Source organism: Eupeodes corollae, chromosome 1, assembly GCF_945859685.1.
Source record: "Eupeodes corollae chromosome 1, idEupCoro1.1, whole genome shotgun sequence".
Classification (NCBI taxonomy): Eukaryota; Metazoa; Arthropoda; class Insecta; order Diptera; family Syrphidae; genus Eupeodes; species Eupeodes corollae.
The window spans coordinates 252603374-252627726 of record NC_079147.1 but is presented as its reverse complement, the minus strand read 5'-3'; the positions used below and the strand labels follow the sequence as shown (position 1 = coordinate 252627726).

At 33.4% G+C, this 24353-nt stretch overlaps 2 protein-coding genes across 5 annotated transcripts in view; one reads left to right on the top strand and one right to left on the bottom strand.

The window, feature by feature from the left end:
* Positions 1-7466: 7466 nt before the first annotated feature.
* LOC129953857 (protein charlatan) overlaps positions 7467-24353 on the bottom strand; it is a 64555-nt gene continuing 47668 nt past the window's right edge. For 2 of the 4 annotated variants that reach the window (XM_056067364.1, XM_056067365.1), the window contains exons 2-6: positions 21663-21895; positions 21168-21571; positions 18613-19569; positions 14057-14347; positions 7467-10524 (exon numbers count right to left, since the gene is read on the bottom strand). In XM_056067364.1, coding sequence (XP_055923339.1) covers positions 8784-10524; positions 14057-14347; positions 18613-19569; positions 21168-21571; positions 21663-21857 — 3588 coding nt within the window. In that variant the 5' untranslated portion in view covers positions 21858-21895 and the 3' untranslated portion in view covers positions 7467-8783. The remainder of the gene's footprint in view (positions 10525-14056; positions 14348-18612; positions 19570-21167; positions 21572-21662; positions 21896-24353) is intronic. The other 2 variants (XM_056067366.1, XM_056067367.1) reach the window with 2 other exon arrangements.
* LOC129953858 (protein phosphatase 1 regulatory subunit 36-like) lies at positions 19612-21033 on the top strand. Its single transcript, XM_056067368.1, has one exon. The coding sequence runs from the start codon at positions 19650-19652 to the stop codon at positions 21024-21026; it is 1377 nt and encodes a 458-aa protein (XP_055923343.1). The 5' UTR covers positions 19612-19649; the 3' UTR covers positions 21027-21033.

The window sequence follows — 24353 nt, the reverse complement described above, 5'->3', positions numbered from 1 at the left end:
CTACTTTGTACAATGCTTTGGTACCAAAAAAATAAATAAATAACGGTACTTGTCGTTTAGTAGTCAACAACAAAAACAGTGCTGTTGGTCGTATGTACATTTTTGTCAGTGTTTTTAAATTTTTTTTAGTTAAAGTATTTTAAAGTAAAAAAATCCAAGTTTGTTTTTTTTTTTTAGTGTAGGATTAATAAAATAGATTTAAAAATAAACTGTGTCATTATTTTTATATTTTTATAAAATGGCAAAAAAAGTTTTCGTATGTAGACTTTTATCGGCAACTGTATGTTTTTTTAAAAAACATATTATAAATAATAAACGTAAGAATAATTAATTAATACAAAAATAAAAAGATTTTATTTTTTTCGCTTAGTTTTTAAAAATAATTGAAAACATTTCACCAATCAATAGTTTTAATGACCCTAATGGCTCCAATTTTTATTTTGTCGATTTGAGAAAATAAAAAGGAGTTTAAGCATTCACTCTTCAGTTATTATTGAACAGTTAGCTTGAGGCCGTTACATCAAAAAATACTGCATCTGGGTATAAGGGAATATTTGAAAGAAATGTTTCCAAATATTCCATCAAAATGTTCAGTTCCTTCCTAAATACGATTAAATATACTTGGGATGTTTGATTTTGGTTATACTTTCAAACCAATCAGAATTTGATTTCAGCTCTCATAGTAAGTATATTAGTATAGCTTCTTCAATAAAAAAATCTAAAGTAAACTTGTTTTATGAGATATTTTATTTAGTTGATGGCAAAGTCAATTATTTGTGCAAACATGTTGATATTAATTTGGTATAAAAATCCTTGTGATTAAGTAACTACCAATGATACAATTTGCAAGGACATTTGTTTGGAAATGTTGGGCCGACGATTTTTTTGGTTCGACCAAAGGATTCTTAAAGTTGGTTTGTACGTTTTAGTTTAATAACTCATTTGCTGACCCAGCAGATAATTAAGATTAATAGAAGAAATACGGGTCCTCCAAATTAGATGACAAAGGATTTGGCTTTGGGTTGATCTGTTAGCCCGAATGATTTAATACCTCCATGTAAATCCCTTTTAACTTTCATCTCATTTTTGTACATGCATATATACAGTTGTGTTCATAAAAATAGCAAGTCTCTCCAAATAAAACAAAAAGGCCTTCAATATCATCGTTATAATATATTTCATAAAATTTCTAATAACAAACTAAAATATTTTATTAATAAAAATAGAAAACAAGTTTTATCGATTTTTTACCGTTAGCTTTGTCACAGTAAAAACCGTTTTTAAATATATGGTTATACGTTACTTTACAATTAGTACTTTGTTGTATAACCATTGTTTTTATGATGCTTCGCATCTACGTGGCATCGATTCCACTAAAAGCTGACAGCTCTCGACTGGTATTGCGTTCCACGAATCACGCACTGCTTCTCACAATTCTTTCGAATACTTTGGTTATGATTTATGAATTGCGTTCTTAACATCCCCCCCCCCCAAATTTTCGATGGGGTTAAGGTTGGGGGATTGAGCAGGCCACTCCATAACGAATAATTTCTTCTGCTCAAACCATGATTTTGCATTTTTTGACGTATGCTTTGGGTCATAATCGTGTTGGTATACCCAAACCAACGGCATTTTCTTCAGCATAGGGTAACATAACCCCCTCGAGAATTTTCAAATAGTCGGTTGCATCCCTTATACCCCGATAAGATAAATAGGTTCCACCCCGTAATATTAAAAGCAAGCCCATATCATAATTTTTCCTCCACCATGCCTCACCGTTTTTATAGTGTACCGTAGATGGATTTCTGCATTTAAGGGTCTTGTCACGTATTCCCGACAACCCTTGGACCCCCAAAAGGACGACTTTGCTTCATCCCTCCACGTGGACTTTGGGCTGGTAACTTCGCTTATAAAAGACGTCTTCGTATTGTGACAGCGTTAACAGACACATGAAGTGAATTTCTTATTCTCCTAGAGCCTATAAACGGGTTCTGTTTTGCTAACTGAATATTTTGTTGTCAGTTCTTTCAGTAGTCATCCTTTTTGAGCCTAGCGTTTACGGTTTATTTTGCCATTTTAAGGCGTTACTGACCATTTTTGGTGAGCAGCCTGGGATGTCTTGAATATTTTGGTACGTTTTTCCTCCCAATGCAGTTTTCTAATAAGTTTTCGAATTTCTTCGGTGCAGTGACCGTCCCATTGTTTATTTTTGTGATATTATTTATTAATTTTTGTATGCTAGTATGTTACAAATACTTAAAACTTTATATAGTAAAGTATTCACTTAACGAAAAATAAAAAAAAATGAATTTTTACAACTTTCACCGGGAAAAGTAGGGTATAACTTCAAGCTAAAAGTCTCTAATATGAAAACGAAAGACCGTTAGATGCAAGTAACATGGTAATTTTTTTTTAAAGAATTTCCGTTATTTAAATAATTGACAATCTAATAAAATGTGACCAGCACTGCTATTTTTATGAACACAACTGTACCTTATTAAAAATTAACTCGCCGAAAGTTGCAATTTTGATAGTCTGGAAAAGGTCAAGCCAACCTGCCGTTTTTTGAACTTCAATTTATTTTATGTACGTTAATGGCTGATTTTCTACTCAACTCAGCTATGAATTCAGAACTATTAAGGGTCAGAAATGTTTGTGTATAAAAGAATTTCAATTAATCTTATTTTCAACTGGGCAAAAAATAATACTGTCATACTATTTTATTATGGACGTACCCTTTACGACTTTACGGTGGTGGCCCTGAATGATATTGACGTTATAGCTGGGACTGGCATTGGGCAGGTTCAGACGCCATAAGGGACTTGAAAGTAAGGCAAGTTTCTAGCATCTGATTGGCCAGCTGCCAAAAAATTAACGTCTTATTAAGACAACTTTAATGGAAAGTTGACTGGAAAGTTAGTCAAGAAAAATGTCCATAAAGGGCCGGTTATAGCTATCAATAAAATCCGTCAACTTATGTCAAAATGACAATTGTTCTTGTTTTTTTATTTACTTGAAAGCTGAACTTTACTACTCTATGATCTATTTACTTTCTGTATTTCTATTTAATGTTTTTTGTAAAAGTTTTTATTGTGAAATTGGAAAAGAAATAAGAAATAATACTGTATTTTTCTGTGCGATGAACTAAAGGCAGAGGTTAGTGAAGTAAAGTTCCAAGTTAAAAATTTACAACACTCGAAAAACTAATTTACGTTCGAAGAATGCAGATTACTGCAAATGAAGTCCCTTATGTTGTCCGAACCTGCACGTCATCTTACTGAAAAAGATGCTGAATTCACCGAAATGGAAAATAAAAACAGTTTTTTTCAAGAGGAACATTGGAAATTATTGTACCTGTCACGAGATGGTTAGTGCGTGAGACTGTCATGGGGGAGGTCCTGGGTTTATTCCCTGCCTGTGCCATCTAATGTTTTTTTTTCACGGGTACTGCCTCTTGCGAGGAATTGCCAAATCCTCAAAGAGTAATTTTTGTCACTAAAAGTGCTTTCTCAAATTAGCTGTTTGGAATCGCCATTTCTATACCCGACATGACTCGCGTATAGGAATGGTTGAGGGTTCCAAGCCACTAGGCTAAGCAGTAATTTTTTTTAGTTAACTTACTCTTCCCCCAGTTTCATTTTAAATTGATTTTTACAGGGCGCGGTTGTACTTAGAGTTACTTGAGTTAAATTTTCCCCCATAACTTCGAAAACTGTATTCCTTAAAATGTATTCATTTCGGGAGTTAAATTTCTGTGATTTAATAATCAGCCCTATCACGAATTCCATCATAATCGAAAACTGTTACGAATTCCGAAATAAACTATTACCAAATTAGTTCGTAGTGTAAAATCCCACACCTATTACATTACGAACGGATTTGGTGATATGGTTTTTCGGGACTCATAAAAGTTTCCGATTACGATCGCATATGCCTGGAAAACAGTCCATATAAGCTTACAGCAACAAAAGTAGCGTAAAACATTGATGTTTTCTAAGTCCATCGATAGGAGAAATCACGAATTAAGGCACTCATTATGAGTATCGATTCGCTAAAATTAAATACGCTTCAAATGTCAAAAAATTGTTGACCTTGGTTATTGCTAAATTCACATTGGCTGCGTTGAATCTCGTGTTGGAAAGGGTATCTTGGATAGGTGGATTTTTAGATATCTTGTTGAACGCGTTGGATAGCTGTATTAAGGTAGCAGTCAAAAAATAAAAACAACTTTCAGCTGTTCACAAAAAGCAGAGAAACACATTAGTTTCGAAGTCAAAATTGTTATAAGATAAAACATTTAATGGATAATTCAAATGATTCGTCGGTCGATGATGATAGGTGCGTAGCTTCTTTATCGTCTATTATGTACCGAACATCCTCAAATACAACTATAACTAACATTTTGTATCTTTTTGTTTACCAAAAAATACAAGAAGCTGAAGTCAAATTTCAAGTTTTTTGCAATTCAACCATGTGTTGAATCAGCTGTTCTGTCAAATACCTACATACGTACCCCAGAAATTCTTGGATACCTTTGTATCCCTTTTTTGACAGTTTAGTTTTGTTTGATCAGCTGTTATTTTACACGTAAAACACTAACAAAAATGTATTCGGATACCCTATCTATCTCAGATTGAATGCAGCCATTAGCGAATGTTCCCTAATTTAACGGCCCAAAACGTCAAACTCTATCGAATCAAAATATTTAGAGATAATTCAAGCGAATTCAAAATTTTGCGTTTGTTTGTTTAAATGAGTGATAAAAGAAAAAGGTATTTGCAAATAATTTTTATATTATTATAGCAAAAAAGAAAAAAAAATACATTTTAAATGACAAATGCAAATCAATTTGCTAGACTGGTGCAATTGATGGAATCCCGATATGGCTAGCGGCATAGGAGAATTCGGTTCATCAAAAAGGAACCAAAAATATTATTGGCAGAGTTTTGCAGAAGAATTGAACACTCTTGGACCTCCGTTTCGTGAAGGAAAATATTCTAATAAGGTTTGTTGATACAAATTTGTAGTTTCCTTTGAAGACTACAATGTAAAAATCAAACAAAAAGTTCTCAAAATAAAAAATATACCTACCCAGTTGATGTTGGAGGACCATTCTGCCAGGTTTATACTTTGGAGCAAGCTGTAGACAGATTTCTTAATCTAAGTTAGGCAGTTAATCCACAAGGCAATTGATTTGGCATACATTTGGACCCACAGGCTTTACTTTCAACCGATGTGACGACTAATTCTGAAGAACTTGAACAAGAGATTAGTATCAACATTGAGGCATGTGAACAGGTTGAAGGATCTTTTTAACAAAGCTCATTGACACCAAGGGCAACGTAGGGCGACCATGGCCAATAATCATCTTCACCACCAAGTTCCTTGCCAGGTCGGAACAGATCAACAGAAATCAATAGGGTAATTCACGATTCGCACGAAATTATTGATTCGCTTATAGAAGAAGCTGCTGCTACAATTATTGATGAAGGTAAGTCAATTATTCTTATACATTATTTCAATATCAGCTGATTTATTGCTTTCAAAACAGTGTTGCTCATGATTGTGCATTTGTATACTTAAGGGTTTCAGCGAAGTAAATTTGCAATACTAAAGCAAGTGCATATTCATATATTTTGTTAGTGTTATCATGCACAAAAACATAGAGGAAATATATTATCTAGAGTCCCGACCGGTACCCGTCCTATCTGAAACACCCTCAAATTTTATTCGAGGTGAACTCTCCCAAATTCGAGGTGAACTCTCTCAAATTCGCTGTCGGTGAATACATGTGAGTGGAGAAAAAAAAAGCAAAAAAGTCATTCCTGTCAAAAATGACAATCAATTTTGCAAAACAAAACAATGGGTTTCTGATTTTAAGAGTAAGTTTTTGTTAATTGTTTTGATTTTTAATATAATTTGATATTTTTCAGACCAAAATTCTTTATAATGAAGAGGGTATATACAAGTTCACTTCATTGAATAAAAAGTAAGTCAAATTGCAGTGAAGGAGGTGCAACAATAATGGATTTATTTTATAGTCTGTCTTTTCATTTTAGATAGTGCCAAAATAATAAAAATTATAATTCATAAATAAATTCATTCAAAAATAATATTCATATAATTTGAGTCTAAAATTAATATGAACACATTTACCTTCAATTTGTACCTATTCACTCCAGAATAAATATGTCGGCGTTGCTGGCTTCCTACTCGGGGCTTCCACTTTTCTTGTTGCAACGTTATCCTTGGTTTCTTCTTTATCTGAGGATTAAATTAAATTCATTATATATTTTTATTTCAATAAATTAATATTTTTGTTTTACCTTCATTTGCATTATTGATACTGAAACTGAATTACTGAATTTTGTTTTGTTTACATTTTCGTAGAATTGTCAAAATACTCACCTCGCTGTTAATCTGTCAAAACTTGACATAACTCAAATTGGGCAACGTTCGCATTACAGTTCTAGGGTGCGCTTATACTTTCAACACGATTTTTTCTGTTTTTAGCTAAATTTTTCATAAAAACCATAGAATTTGTGTGCCAAAAGCATACAAATATTATTTTTAGCACAGTTTTCACTGAAAAGAAGTTGTAAAATTCATTTTTCTAAAAATATTGCATTTATTTTTCAATTTTTGAATTCAACGGATTTCTTTTTTGAACGGCTGAGTTCACCTCATATTGTTTTTCCCCTAATTGTGCAAACTTCACCAAAAGCCCATAACAACTACATAGAATCTGGATTTTCCCATAAGAAATGCACGGGAGAACTAACACATGCTTATGCTAACGGGCAAAATTCTTTCAATTTAGTTTGTAGGCCGAAAGAGAGCAAACCCATTAAGTCGGGACTCTAGATAATATATTTCCTCTATGCACAAAAAAATGCACATGCACTGATGCAAGACCATTTACACCCCTAATAATTCCAATGCAAGGGAATCTGAACGATTAAAGTTGTTGCAAACACAGATTTGGCCCCAGGCAGATCTTTTAGATGTATCTTAATCCTTTCTTCCCTCTTTCTGTCACAGTCCTTGTCTTCAAAAAACAAATCAATGTTGCTTAACATTGTTATTTTAATAAATAAATCAGAAGATAAATAAGAAATACAATACTAATTGAAATTAATTATTTGACGTTTCATTTTAGTGCAATCATGTTGGCACCATTGATATTAGAAGGAATGGCAAAGCTCGCTAACGATAATACTATGCAAAAAAATTCGCTTTAACATTCGAACTAAAGCAAACGTTCGCTTCGCTACCCATAATGAGGGCATAAATACCATATCGTAAAAGAGAAATTAGAGCAATCACCGAAAAAAGCTTTTTTCGGTAGAACATAGCCTCGGCCTTGCATATTCAAAGAACTTAAAAGCCAACAACAGTTTCCATGTTTTGAATAAAATGCATATTCGAAATACGGAAAAAAAATAAAATAAAAACAACTTTTGAAATTTTTGTAAACCAATTTTTTAAATTTTATTTGGAAATTTAAACTAAACATTAAGAAAGACATTCTTTCTGTTCTTTACTTGATTTTTTGTTTTAAGTTTCTTCTTTTGTTTTTTGTTTTTCACATGCTTTCCATTACATTACGCTAAGTTTTTAATGTATAGTGTTTTATAATAATGTTTCAGTCGATTACTATATCCTTTTTATTCATCTTGTTTATTTTTTTGTTTTCTTTTATATTCGAGTATATTTAAAAATTAGTTTACTATACTTTTTTTTTTTAATTTTTATATTTTGTTTAATTCTTTGAAATAGCAGTTTAGATTTATAATAATAAAGAAATATAATAAAACACAATAATAATAATAATAATAATATATTCATATAATGAAAACTTCATAACTTATATTCTACAAATTATTAAAAAAAATACTTAAAGCAATTAATGGCAAATACAATGTATAACTTGTTCTTTTAATTTTTACTTTTTCAAAATGTTTAAATTTAAATACTTAAATAAAATTAAAATAAATGATTATATATATAATTTTCTTTTTTTAAATGGTATGAACAAAAATGGCATTGTATTTTGACTTTGTGTTTTTTGTTTTCTCAAATATTTACTTATCTATTCTCTTCAACTCGATTGAAAATTCAAAAAGCTTACTTTTAGTAGCGGGCAAGATATAAAATTCAAACAAAAGGATCATTGGATTTCTTTTTTTTTTTCAAAAAAGGCTACTTTTCATTTTTCATCATGTGACTCTCAATCTGAGCTTATAACAAATCATTTGGGATGATGCAACTAAAATGTAATTAAAAGCTTTGTCAAATTAAAAACTGACACATTTCTGTGATTTGAAATTTTTTAAGTAAGTGACCAACAAAATTTACACCAGAACGAAAACTGCCACTGAAGATTTGAAAAATACTCAAAAAAAGCTCACCGACGACCCGGACGTAAGCTTCTCTTATATCAAATATACAGCCAATGGCAAATAAAGCTTACAATTTTTATCAATGGCAATAAATGCATTTCTCTTCTTTTATACAAACAAAATAAAATTTTAAATCATATTTCAGGTACTCCATAACTAAAGTAGAAAACTTAAATAAATACAAAAATAAAAACTAAAAAATTGAAAAAATGATAAACAGCATTTCTTTCTCCTACTTGGAAAATCTTCATCATTTGTTTAAACAAAATATATATAGCACTATAGCTTTGTGGTGATAATTTATTGAACTATTGTGACATGTGTGTCAACTGTCATGAAATTAAGAAAGAGAGCTCAAAAGATAAAGAGAGAGAGAGATCATTATTTGCGGTGCACAAGTCGACAGTGAACTTTTAAACTGTACATTTTGCTGAATCGTGCATTGCAATGGCCACAATTCTGTGATCGTTCTGAATGCTTCCACAAGCGGTGCAGGCGAAGCGAAGCAGGTGTATGATAAGGGAATACTAGCATTGATTTGCGATTGTTGTTTGTACAAACAACGCAGCTCTTTTTTCGGTCTACCATTTTTTTGAGGTACTTGTCACGCAACTGGGCCATCACAACTTCCGGTGAGGTCTTGATTTTCTTTGGTTGAGCTTGCTTGCGATTGCTGCGTCTTGAATCGTATATAGCTGAATTTGAGGACATATCGATAGGGGCAGAATTATCATCATCCGAGAATTGTTGGTGAACAATATTATTTGATGGTTTTAACGATGGATAGAAAGTGTTGCCATTGACTAGCGATTGTAGGTTACCATGGGCGTAATTTATGACTGGTATGACTTGAACTTTGGGCTCTTCTTCTATGATTCTTGGTGGTGGAGGAGATCGTGATTGTTTGACAATGACTGCTGGGCGTGTTTGGTTGTTAATAATTTTGCTGTTGTTGTTGTTAAATTGATTTTTCGTACTATTATTATTATTATAGTTTATGTTTGCTGTTTTGGTACTATTGTTATTGTTGTTGATCTTTGGTGTTATTGTGAGGGTGATGTCTTCTTTGTTCTTCAAATACTCAATGTATTCTTCTGTTTCGCTCAGTTTTTGACGTTTTGCTGGCGGTGGCGATAATGGTTGTTGTTGTTGTTGCACATTATGATGCAAGTGTTGCTGATGTGGAACAATTGGAAAGAGTAGTGGCGTTTCGGCATAGTACTTATTTATTATATCTTTGACATAATTCTGGAACTGTGTACCGAATTTAGATAGATTTTGATATTCCATTGTTGAGAAAATTGAATTGGAATTTTCTTTGTCACGTATCAGATCAAGGCGATGTCCTTTTAAGGTCGAATTATTGTTGTTGTTGTTAATATTATTAATCACAGGTATTTTAGTTGCTGTTGTTGGTGTTACAGATGATTTACGACTGTGGTTTGTTGTGTTATTGTTTTGTTTCACATTTGCTTTTAATTGATTGATATTGTTGGTACTGTTGTTGTTCTTTTTTTTGTTATTTGTTAAATTTATTGGTTGCGCGGGAGGCGATTTCATTGGCTGCTGCTTAATAGAATCTACACTATGTCTTTTTCTTGGTGGTAGTTGTGTTAATGGTGGTGATGATGTTGGTTTTGGTTGATTCTTGATTATTGGTTCTTCTTTGATCTTAATTTCTGCTTTCTCCATTTTAATATTATCATTATTATTTATTAATGGAATGGGATGAATTTTTTCTTGTAAACCAAAATTTCGACTCAAAAATGCGGACATCGCCTTTCTCTGATCGCTTGATGAGTTGAAATTCTCAATATTTTCCATATTTTCATAATCTTCTTCGGTTTCGTCAGATGTACTGCCACAACTGGAGAAACCTTTTTGACGAAGATTATGATTTGTTTGCTTGATACGTTGTTGTCTTTGTTGTTGTTGTTGATGATGATTTTGATTTTGATTTTGATGTTTATTATTATGAAGCAAACTTGCAGCAGCATGTTTTGAGGTTGTGGTGTTGTTGTTGAAAAATTGATGTTTATTTTTCAAGTCAACGCCTCCCGCCTTATGAAAATCCTGAGCCACTGATGCTGTATTGCGGCTCATTGCGTCCATTTTAAGTAAACTGAAAATAAAAAAACAAATTATTAGTTTTTGGTTGAAAAATTTATAAAATTGAAACAAAAATTAACAACAAATAAAGCAAAGAAAAGAAAAGTTAGTCGGGAGAAAAGAAATGATATGTTAGAAACGGAAAATGTACAGCTATGGCTGAAATAAGAGGAACATTTCTTAATTCTGAGTTTTACTGTTTTTTGTTTGTTTATTTAAGTAATAAGGCCAAGAAAAAGCTTTAATTAGTGGTCAAATAGTTTCGAACATTTGAAGAAGAAACTCATACAAGTCATGTTTGGTTAGAATTCAAACATTTTGGTATGTTTTGAAACCAATGATTGATTTCAAAATATGCTGTAAGTTTATCTTTAAATAACAAAATAAAAAACACTTTTGAAGTCATTTAAACAATGTCTAATAGAGACACGTTATAAATGAGATCTCGACAGTAGACCGAAGTTCATACAAATAAAACAAAATTGAAAGAAACCACAAGAGAATCTAAAGATTATCCATTTTTAGAAACGCAAGTCAACTCTAGAACGATACCGAGGATTCTCAAGTATTGTAACCTTAACATACAATCTCCATAGAAGATGCAATTGGAAAACAGACGTCCTTTGAAGGAGATTGATTTTGCAAATTAATAAAACTGAAACTTATTTGGTGTTGAAACAAAAATAAATTTACTTAGATTTGATTTGAAAAATATTGTGTGCTTTCCAAGGAGAAATAAATCGCATACAATTTAAATTTTTAGTCAAGAATTCAGCTTTATGAAGCTAGGGTTTTGAAATTACATTTCAAATATGATTTATTGCAAGCCGAGAGGCAACATTTTCGACTACTTTTTTGCCTTATGGGTTAACATGCGGTCCACATTGGGGTAGCAAAAACGCGCCGAATATTCTCTCTTGAAGCGTAAATCGTATGGGCTTATTTGCGTTGACAAGCGACTTCACATGAACCGTGTTAAAATGTTTCCTTCAATACATTTATGCGTCGCTATATTTTCGTAATACATTTGCGCGATTTGCAAACGTTGTTCAGGAGTAACTGAGCATGAATCAAGTGACAGCTGTTAAAAAGAGAAATTGTCAGATTAAGTGGCCGGTTCAGTAAAATCCATCAGTAAAATTTGATAAAGGATTAATCTGAAATGTTTTACTGATAAGCGTTTATAGCAATCAGTAAAATTACGTCATTTAATTAAATGTCACTTTGAGGCTTCGCGTCTCAGACAATTTTTTTACACTGGCTTTCATTAGTAAAATTTTTAATGAAGTGATCGGAACAGTAAAAAAATGGAACACCAACAGTAAAACGAAATGGAATTTGTTTTGTTTGTTTGTTTTTGAAAAACATACTTGAATATATGATTCATCTTATTGCACCAATCTTTTGCTAGAAGTTAATCTGTAACACGTTCAAAAACCAAAAACTAAAATTTTACTGCTGGATTTTACTAATAGTTATAACCGGCCCCTAAAACAAGTGACAGCTGTCAAAAAGAAAAATTGCCAGATTGAAAACCATACGTCTTAGTTTTTCTTTTCTAGTTTGTATGTGTTTCAATTTTTTGTTATTAGTGAAATAATTTTGAAAGAAGTCGTATTTTTTGATATACTATAGAATGTTCTCTATATAAAAATGGATAACCATTAGATGATGCCCCCAGCAGAATAACGAAGCTAGGTGTACTGCAATCTTTGATTTCAAAGGAATAAAATTTATATTTTGTGTGAAATTTTTAATGACTGCAAGCGAATCTCATTAAAATTGAAAACCATTGATCATTGAGTAGACATAACTTTTCGAACAAAACGAATCTTTGTAAAGTTGTCACTAAAATGTAGTACTCAAGTTCTTAACAAAAAATGCCATTGGGCAGGTTCAAACGACATAAGGGACTTAAAAGTAAAGCATGTTTCTGCTATCTGATTGGCCAGCAGTCAAAAACTTGTCTTCCAATTGATGCAACTTTGTTGGAAAGTTGACTGGAAAGTTAGCCAAGAAAAATCTCCCTTACTATCAAGTCAAGACAACTTATGTCAAAGTGACAATTGATCATGTTTTTATCATTCAACTAAAAGCTGAACTTTATTACTTTATAATTCATTTATTTTCTGCACACTTTCATTTAATGCTTTCTGTAAAAGCTTCCTTGTAAATTTAGAGAAGAAATAAGTAATATTTCTTTATAGGACATAATATAAATCGTGATGGACTTGTAGCTTGCCTGAGGAGTGTTCTGTAGACAATAAAGATGTTGGTAGTTTCCGTACTATGAACTTGAAGTAGAGGTTTGTGAAGTAAAATTCTGAATTTGAAATTTTTGACACTTAAAAAACTAACTACTTGTCTCAAATTGGTCAAAATGTACGTTCAAAAAATGAAGTTGACTGCAAATGAAGCCCCTTATGTTGTCTGAACCTGCTCATTATCTGCTGGCCTTTTTTCAAAAGCAAAATCAAACATAATCTACCAACATACAAAATAAATTGATATGTTTCGACGAAATGTATAGTTTTTTTGAAAGCTAAAATTTTATGACAACTTTTATGAAAGGCTAATAACTGAAACACATACACGTTTCAGCTTCGGCTTCGCCTGACGTTTACGAGTTCAACCATAGGAATTGAATGCATGCTATCACAATGAAGCTTCAACCTCACGTTTGATTTGACAATCGCAAATAACGTAAATTTGCGTAAATAACGTAATGTTGCGTAATGTGACTCGAAACGGAAGCACTAGTTTAGATTTGCTGAACATTTGCTTTGTCTGACAGCCCACAGCTGTAAAAATGTCAACAAACAAAATACATTTGCTTTTGGAGGGATTCCTATTGGTTATTATAGGCTGTGTAAGCTCTATCTGGGATAAATATAATTTTTTCGATTTCAAAACTCATATTTATTTTACTTTGAGAAAAAATAACAGCTGCTAATGACAGAAGTGCCATTTTAGAAATGTCAGATTGGAAGTGTCATTCAAAGCAACTTCGAAGCAGGCCCACCCTAAAGCAGACGAAGCTGAAGGGTGTTTGTGAATGAGCCATAAAGAATATGGACTTCAACATTTTGAAACCATGAATTATATATGTATTATTCCTTTGAAATTACAAACTAAGAAACAAGAATTTAATATTTAGCATTAAAATTAACTGTTTAAATTTTATATGTTTTACCTGACACAAGTTCAAAATACATAATATCCTAAAATTAAGTTTTGTTTGTATTTTATAATGTTAAATGTTTGTTTAAGGCCAACTTAAGAGTAAACGAAGCTGGAAAAGGACACCAGAACAAACAAAACATAAAAGGAAAAATTTGTAGAATTTGTAATTGAGGTTTAGAAGGATATCTCCAAAGCATTTCTTCTGACCAGAATCTCATCTTTTCATCAAAAAAGGATTAATAAAATAATCAGCAAATAAAAAAACACAAACACACAACAACAAAAATTAACGAACAAAAAAATAAAAACAAAAACGGGTAAAAAAAGAAAATTTAACAAAAAATCAATTTTCTTTTATATACCGCGCATAGTCTTCAGGATCACTTCCGTCCGCCTCGAGATATTGAAATAGTCTTTCGGCGCCACGTTTCTGATTCGCATTCACCGCCAATCCACCGGTAATAAGATCATGTGGTGGAATAAGTGAACCATTAGCGCTCAAACGCCAACCGACCATAGACGTTGGATTAACCATGATCTCTTGTAGAGGGCCAGCGTTGCCGTTGTTCATGGCATTATTTGAGCCGTTCAAATCAGTTGTTGTATATGAATTAACTCCGCTATTGTTGCTGCTATTTGCTGTCGATTGGGCACTATGAGATTGAGTTGGAAGGGATAGGAATGGTAAATGTGAAGGATATTGTTTTTTTTTTTAATTTTTAAATTACGGGAAAATATTGAAGTTGTCAGTGCGTTAATATAGTTTGTTTTTTGATTTAATGTTAAATGAGAACAGAAATAGAGTTTTTGTTTAAATATAAATTTTGAATATTTTTCTGTCTTTTGCAAACACACACACAAATGTTATCTCTCTCTTTTATCGCGTATTTTATTTTTGATGATTGATTTTTCTTATAATAATTTTATGACTGACAGGGGATAAAGGTGAATTCTGGGCTTTTTATTTTGTGGATGATGTGCGTGCCATTTATACATTATTTAAATTTTAAGAGAGAGAGGGGAAAAAGCTTTACTTAAGTCGAGCTGCATATAGTTGCTGTTCTCAGAAGTGCAATAATTATGTCCGCCTGGGTAATATTTAAGCACACAAACGAAAAAAAATGATGAAAATTTAAAAAACATATTTAAATTATGAAAATTTGTTTGTTTAAATTTGAACAGGAGGATTAACGGAAGCCATGATTGATGTTTTATTTATATTAATATCATTTTAAAAAATAATTCTTCTCAAAAATTTTGTAAATCAAACCACATTTGCGCCAGAATGCACCTTAACTTAATTTTCATTTAAAATCGAGTTTATAATTTTGTATTTTGAAAAAAAAAAACATGCAATATGGCAACTCAGTTGACCCGCCGCATATTGTATAATTTAATTTTACAAATATTATCAAACTTTTTTTGTTTTTTTTTCTTGTTTTCGTTAAATAATATTTACCCAAAAGAAGTGCTTGGATTCTGGAAGTTATTTGATTGATTATTGTTATTATTATTTGATACTAAAGTGTTGCCAATTGTTCTAAGCACATTTAAATTACTATTATTATTGTTGTTATTGTTATTAATATTACTATTTAAATTAGGTCTAATAACATTATCAGAATGATTTCTTCCTGACCTAGGATCAAGTGGGCTGCATGCGAAAAAGAGAGAGAGAGGAAATATTTTTGTTTTGTATTGCTTAAAAGACATTAAAATATTTAATTGGATTTTTTTTGTTGAAGTGTTGTTACTGCATAAATATTGTTTTGTAAGGGTTTAGCTAAGCACAGAGAAATCTTGGTTAAAAATATTGCATTGCTCGGAGTTAGTTAAAGTTTCTTAAAAAAGACATATTCTATTACCTCAAACTAAAAACTCAGGGCCGGGTTTAGAGGTTCAGAGGCCTCGGGTCAATAAAGAAGCGCCCCAAATTATTTTCAAAATAAAGTAAACCATTTTTTTTCACTCGAGTTCTTCAAAAAAATAATAATTTATTGTGAAACCAAATAGATTCCTTTAGTATTGAACAAACACATATAAATTAATATCAACGGAAAAGAAAAAATTATCTAAAATTTTAGGGTTAACGAACCTTTTAAGATTTTTTCGTCGGAAAATCGTTGATGATTTCGTTGAAATCCAGTTCTTGGAGTAAATCGATTTCAATGCTCAGAAGAGAAAGCTTCGATAGACGGTTTTGTCCCATCGGGGTTCAAAGCCTATTTTTATAATTTTCATTTTTGAGCTACAAACAAATGAGCGCTCTAAAGTGCCCTTAAGTTACCATCAAAACCATGGTAACATTCTCAATGCAATTGCAGGTTTGGGAATGTAGCTCTGAAATTTTGATTTTTGAGAATTTGGTAGTAAAATAGTTCATGCGATTAATATGTCTTTAGCCCTTTTCCTTTTTTTATGAGTCAATCAAAGACACAAAAACTAGAATCTAAATCATCTGGATACACTTTCACCAATGCCTCTGTTTCAGCGTTCAAATTTTTAGCATACATCTTCTCGATGTGATTCAGGAAGCCAAATCTCGAACGTACAGCTTCATAGGCATGCAATCTTTCAGTAAAAAAAACAGATAGCTGTTCAATCACTGGAATGAAGGCGGATACTTAGTATTTTCCCTTGGGCGACAGATTTGTGTCTTGTGCGGATTCAAACTCACATTTCTCGTTTTGTTGCGGGTTTTTCATTAATATGGGATATTTTTTTGGCTGCTTCCTCGTATTTATCACAATCATTTCGGTTGGATTCCACGAATGATTTCACTGATTCTAGTGCACGCATTCCCGATTCAAGAATCATTTTCGGGTCTTACAAACATCTTGTTTATAGCGTTAAATCGCTCTAAGATATCGTTCCAAAATGTTGGAAACAAAGCGGTTTCGAGACCACTCATCTTTCGTATAGAAGGTGCGTTGCTTCATTCCTCACGAAGTCTTTTTGCTTTTATTGAGAGATATGCTGGTTAGAGCTTTACCGATTTCCGAATAGCCGTTGACTTAAGGCCCAACTATAATAGACTTAACTAAAAGTAAGCTTATGTCAAAATCGAACGAAAAGTTATCAGAAGTTACCGGCAAAACAAAAAGTAACCATAATGGATTCAAGTAACTTTACTAACAAGTAAATTTGCTTAATGGCTGAAACACAAACACGCTTCAGCTTAGTCTTCGCCTGACGTTTACGAGTTCAGCCATAGGAATTCAATGCATGCTATCACAATGGAGCTTCGACCTCACGTTTCGTTTGAAAATCGTAAGGAAAAGAACGTAATGTAACGTAATGTGACTCCAAACGGAAGCTCTAGTTCAATTATCTGAACATTTGCTTTGTCTGACAGCTCATCAGCTGTAAAAAAATGTCAACAAACAAAATATTTGCTCTTTGGAGGGATGAAATAATAGAAATGTCATTCAAAGCAACCTCGAAGCAGGCCTAACGTAACGCAGACGAAGCCAAAGCTGAAGCGTGTATGTGTTTCAGCCATTAAGCAAATTTGACATTTGCTTAAGCTCGAGCCATTTAAATGGCTTTTGAGTAATTGCGCGAAAGTGAGCGAAATTAAACAAAACTGAGGAGAACGTCTATTATGATTAGTGACATATAAGGCTGTGTATTGGTTCGTTCTCTTAAGCTGGCTTAAGCTTGATTAAGTCTGTTATAGTTGCACCTTGAGGCTTTCGTAGTTTCAGACCCACAAGGCCAACGAGTGTAGCTGAGCTCTTTCAAGACTAAAAACTGGCCGCTTTTCGTCTCCGATAATTTCTCAATCAGAATTCGGTGCCGCTCTGTATTGGCTGTGAAAAACGTGTACAAATTCTGCACGAAATCAAAGAATTAAACAGCCAATGGACAAACTACCCCAGGGCTTCTTCCCGGTTGCCCTCCCCTCAATCCGACCCTGTAGCAATTACATATATCATACGTGTAGTACGGCTAAGGAACGAATCTTTGTAGTGCAAGTCACTGGCGATATTGGATCCAAGGATGAGCATTACGTTTAAACTTTTTAAGTGGAGTAATACAACTAGTTAGTTCACTAGAGCATAATTCTATAAAATAACGGTAAAAGAAAAGAGTAAGACGTAACGACATGTTCTCGCAACTGAACGAATAATTTTAAATGCTCATGTTTGAATACTTTCTAAGAGAATAAGTAAGTTACAGGAGCACCAATTATAGATAGGAATCATACTCAAGCTTTGGACGTATTAATTTTGGTTCTGAATACATTTCTTGTACCATACGGATGAGTTCCTGGGATATGCTCAAATGGGAGATCTTGTAGAAAGGTTTAGTTTGGTTCACCAAACCAAAAGCAGGCTTAAAGTCAGCGAAATTTGTGTAGAATTTTTTGTTTCTTGCTTGAAAATTTTAAATGATGGGTTTAGGGACACAAATATGGTCAACGACTAAAACATTTTTTTCTGGAACTGAAATGGTGTCACAATATTATTGATTTCCACTAATGTTTCAAACTTGACAGCCACAAAACACTTTGAATGGTGTTCATAAACGATATGCCTACAACTTTCTACATTATCCATGTCTCCTTTTTTGTCAATGGACATTTTTTGAATAAAGCATTAACTTCCTCCTTTAAAAGGAATATTCAAAGTTAAAAGAAAGCCGTTGTTACCCCTAAAAAACTCTCTGAATATATCCCTTTTATTCAGTTAGGTGTTGATACAAAAGCCTCTCGACTTTTAAATTTCAAGATTTCTCTATATTTCCGGGAAAAAATAGCTAAACCCCTACATTTCATGCTCTTCAAATTATCACACAATTCTATCGAAAATAAAACCATTCAATTACGCATCAAAATGTTAGTCTAAAGCTTAGTTATAGAAAAAGAAAGACCAAATCACAGTAAAATAATATTAATACAAAAAATTGTACTTACTGCACATCATTCATATGCGCCAGATATTCTTCCTGGTTATCAGCTAGGAACGAACACTTGTTGCAAGCTTTCTTATTGTGTACCTTGAGCACATGCGTAGCCAAGCGCTCAGATCGAGCTGCCTTATAATCGCATAACATGCAAACAAACGGTTTTGTGTGGGTATTCAAATGACGTTTCAATCCCCATTTATCAGCTCCAGACCATGGGCAATAGCAGCAAGTGAAACGTTTCTCTCGTTTCACTTTAACTTGCCCAGTGCCGGTAATATCATCGCCGGTGTTCTTTTCTTGTTTCATAACTGGCATAGTTTCGGTGTGTGTTGCTGTGGCAACAGATTCAATTGTCTGGGCTATACTAAGGCTGGATGAGGTCTCCTGCCGTTGTCCTGTCATAAAATTCTCTGCATGCACAACGCCAGCTTGACCGCCAACTTGTTGCTGTAAGAATATATTTGGTTTTTGATCGATCTGGTGGGTTTGTTGTTGGTGTTGTTGTTGTTGGGTCGACACTGTACTGGGGACATTGCGACGTGTCTTGTTGATGTCATAGACCATTTCACGATGCATACGCAGGAAGTGCTTCTTAACATGATCGGCTCGATTGAATTGTTTCAGACAAGCGTAACACTGGAATGGCTTCTCGTCCTTGTGAATGTTCTCATGGCGAGTGTAGAGGTCTCGACGATCGGTGGAGTACGGACAGTGGGTGCAGGCGTAACGTTTTGGTATTTGTAATTGGGCGTTTTGTTGATTAGCTGCTGCTGCGGCGGCTGCTGCAGCAGCGTTCTTTTTGCGACTATTGGACGATGATGTTGTTGGGGTGCTGACCACGTGTTGTTGTGAGTGCTGGACAACACTCGGTGTATTTGAATTTGGTGTTGTGTTGTTGTTGTTTGTTACAACACTGGTTGGGCTGGTGTAAATCTCATTCGGTGGATCCCGTACTTTAGCAGATCTACAATCATTAAAAAAATAGAAATTTTGTCAATTACTTCAAAGCAATTAATTCAATTTCAAAAATTAATATTTCTCGTCATGATTCCAATTTATAAGGACCGTGTAGTACCAAAATTTACAACCGGAATATGGTCTTGGAACACCGCCAAGGAGAAGCCTAATTTCTTGTCATGGGAAGGAAAAAACGTGGAACATGAACACAACGTTCAATCATCAAGTGGATACAAATTCAAAGCATTCATCAATCAAATGGAAGAAGTTATATTCCGAGACGAATTTGCCAACATATCTGAAAACACAGATGAGGCTGAAATAGTTCGAATTGAAGACATCAAGAATCTAGTTTTGTTTCTGGCTCCATCCGAATTTATTACGAATAAATTTATAACCTTCATACACAACAAGACAGTTGATAAATTTTTTAATGCTTTGATAATTTATTTTGAGCATTTTCTTCGCCTTGTCGAATTCATTCTAATTCGACGAGATGAAGTTTCCGGAGAGACAACAGCTCAAGTTCAGAGTACCGAAAGTGCAAAAATCAAACGGATTTACTCAGAGCACCTCTCTCAGTATCGTATAATTCTTGCTCGAGAGTATAGTGAGATAGTTATGGGAAGTGGAGAAATGGCCCCGTTTTATCATCTCAATACACTTGTGAAAATATCAAAAACTCATGTAGACCGATGCCTATATGAGATGCTATTGGCTTTTTCAACACAATTAGTTTGGATAGCTCACAGTCGAAGGGCTTACGAAACTATTGATTGTGAAATGAATCGACTCTTTCGATCGGATCACTTTAAGTTAAATCGAAAGGATCCGATTGACTTTAGCTACGTGGAAGAGGACCTACTCTATGGCTATAATAACAAACGAGTCAACTTTCGACGACAGAATTCTCCATTGATCCAAGAATTACGCAATGTATCTCGACAAAATTTGCCAATTTTATGGATTGGCGAGAAGAAATATCGCGGGAATGATCTGCGAATGCAACAAATCGAAATGGAATTGATCCTTCCCGACAGTGATCTTTGTTTGATCGATATTAAACATGGAATTTTAGGCAATCCAAAGTCCTTATTCAATACAATGTTTGAGGTTGATGCTGGACCAATGAGAATACGTGGACATTCGGAAAATTATGATCCATATTTTATGGTAAGACAACCTTATTTGGAAATTCCAAACCTTGATGAAATCCGAGTGAGGAGCAAAGAGCATTTGGAATCATACTTTGACTTCAAAGATAGAAGATTTCAATATGTTAAGAAAATGTTCATCAAATGGAAACGGCGTGACAAAATTATAGAGAACTATATGAGTGGAGGACAGGCGATGGATGTTGTCGAGAGATACAAACGTGAATTTGCTGTGACTAAGGTGCCAACTTTGAATATCGCTAGTATAACCCAAGCATTCATTGCTAAGAGATTATTGAGAAAAAAATAAATACCTACATGCATAACTATTTGGAGTTAATTTGTATTAATAAAATAAGTGGCCTAGTTAGGATTAACCATTTTAGAGCTAAAGATTTTACCAATCTGTTCATCAAACTTTTGGAAGCTTATTATATATTTCAAAACTTACTTTGCAGTTTTGAGAGTTCCATTGTAACTACCCAACTTTCCACTTGTTGGCCATTGTACGATCTCATCTGCACCACTCGGCACCGTAACCGGAATAGCTCCCGTCCATCGGGCTTCACCACCTGCATTTCCAACAACATTACTATTCGATGTAGATGGATTGACTGTTTTTTGTATTGTCTGAGCGCCCAGAATCGTTCCACCCGATGTAAAACCATTTTGTTGCATTAAAGCAGCTAAACCAAATGCCGTACTAAGTTGATCTTCAGATTTAAAATTGCCAGCACTAGTTGTGGCGGCGGATGTATCTGATTGGCCAGCACCTCCTCCGCCATTTCCATTACCTCCGGCGCCACCATTATTATGTTCGTATTCAATTGTTGGTGCAACAACTGAACGGTCAATCTAAAGATGAAATTGAAAAACAAATACGTTATACACCTTGAAATTGGAATGGACTAAAAAAAGAGCAAGACTTCAATTTTGAATTACTTACCGGCAATCTTACCAAATTTGTAAAAGAACGCTCGCCTTCTGGTGCAGTTGGTCCACTTGTGGCCACCTGTGCGACCGGTGTTCCCAGTGTATGCAATCCATTTCCGGTTTCTTCCCCATACAGCTTGCGTGTAATTTCTTTGAACATATCTTCATAAGCAGCCTCCACATATGCGGATTGTATTAATGTTGCCATGTCTCATATAGCTTAGTCCCACTGCTGGCCGGTGTATTCTATAGGTTCAAGAAAAAACAAGGACGAAAAGAAAGCGTAAGTACGAGTACCAATATACGATGTGATAACTATGAGAAACTTCAATAAAATGCATTGCAAATGCAAACTGAAGGTATGTATATAAAAATAGTGTAGGTATATTGAAGGCGGAAAAAAGGGCATAATTTATGTTTTTTTTTTTGAAATTTCAATCCTTAGGGGGTGTGGGTATATCTTAAACCATGTCATATTCCTAGAATTTCAACTCAAAAGAAAGCTGATACCTAGATTCAATATAATTCACCCACCATTGCCGACAAAACGGCGTCATTTCATTTCGTTTCATTTCACAAAGAGATAATTAACAGGAGCGCATTATGTTTGTACAAAAGCAATTAAGGCGCATGAAAGTCACACGGATTAAATTTTATGATCTATAAGTACATACAGTACAGACATATGGAATTTTGGGTTAATCCTTATGAATAATCTATATAATTAATTATTATTATTTATTTCATCATTTTCTAGTGGTCACTTCAAAGTTCTATACAACTAGAGAACTAAAACTTCAAATGCAAGCATCACAACAGTACTCTGAGATTAGTATACTCAAAAATTTCAAGTACTTCGAATGCAAAATGTTGGCATCAAATTTTTAAGCACACCAAAGTTCTTGAGTAGCAAAAGTGTTCTCAAGTACAGTTCTTGTCATAAATTTAAGCCACTTAATATAGTATAGTATATTTTAAGCACCTTTTAAAAGTGCTTCAATTATTTGATTTTCAATGATCATATATTTTTAAGCATAATTCATTATGAAGTAGTTTGTAAAGAAATTTGTTCATATTTTAGAAGATTAATGGTGAACACATCTAAAGATAGTTTTTGGTAAAAATCTTTGTTTGTTGTGGCTAGCCTTGCACATTGAGGATTAGTCACGGTAATACAGGATCCGGCAAAGAAACCTCCCGTATTTTTAGACGTTTATATTTAAAGCTATTTATAAATTTTTAAAATTTTTCTGTTAAATTGTTTATTTATTTGTCATTGCCTTTTAAAATATGGGAGATCTTTTTGCCGGACCCTGTATAATACTGTTAGATAATTCTTCGGAGTTAGACTAATACACTGCTCAACTGAGATTTTTATAATACCCTATTATTTTTGTTGCTCAAAAATTCAAGCTTACGGTGTATAATCCACATAATTGATGTTCAAATGATTGTCCAGAATGTCTCTACAGGGTGTGCAACAGTTCTCACCATAGGTGTTTTTTTTCCATTGCTGTCTTTTGCAGCAAGGACTTTGGGATACCCTGTATACAGATTTAAATTTTCATTTTTGTTTTGATCTGTTTAACCATAATGATGTGAGATATCGCAAAAATATAACTGTAGACCCGATGTGATTAACATTCTACTTATTGTATTTATGGTCCAATTGTTTTATGAAGGAATTCTGACACACAGTCTTCCAACTTTTACAAGAACTTCGAACTTAAATTCATCACTTTAAGCGATCATATGTAGAAAATGTGAACTTTTGTGAATATGTTTTTGTCTTCGATTAGTATTTTATTTCGACTTCTCTGGTTTACATCTAGTGAAGTTTCTATTCAGGTTCTTATTCTTAAACAATCTTTTTATGACTTGTTTCGATATTTCTACATACATACATACATGGCAGCAAATCTTCATTTGGGTTCTAATTTATACCAATATCAAAAAGGGATCTACTTTACTAAATTTAGTGACTTTTCTAACCTCAGCAAGAGAGCTTTTTATTGCTCGATTCGTTAAAAAATGCTTTGAATGACATTTCTATTATTTTATCCCTCCAAAGAGCAAATATTTTGTTTGTTGACATTATTTTACAGCTGTTGAGCTGTCAGACAAAGCAAATGTTCAGATAATTGAACTAGAACTTCCGTTCGGAGTCACATTACGTTTTTTTCCTTACGATTGTCAAACAAAACGTGAGGTCGAAGCTCCATTGTGGTAGCATGCATTGAATTCCTATGGCTGAAATCGTAAACGCCAGGTGAAGCCCCTGCCCCTTACAGGAAATTGTCAAATTCTCCAAAAGTAATTCTTGCCATGAAATGAGCTTTCATTTCCGTTCGTATCCGGCTTAAAATTTGAGGTCCCTGATCGTATTACTCGCCCACTGGAATGAGAACTATGGTAACTAGAACATAGTTCTCAACAAATTGTTGCCCCCGTAATTTATTAATTTTTAAGTTGAATTTATGTTTAAGGTTGAAATGCAGTGAAAACAAATAAAATTTGAAAATGTTCCAATAAAAACCGATGAAGAACCTAATTAAATAATCTAAATTCAGTTAAATGGCATATTTATTTGTCAACATGCTTTGAGCACTGAGCATTAAGCATTGAGAATTGAGCATTGAGCATTGAGCATTGACCATTAAGCATTGAGAACTGAGCATTGATCATTGAGCAAAAAAAATTTAAA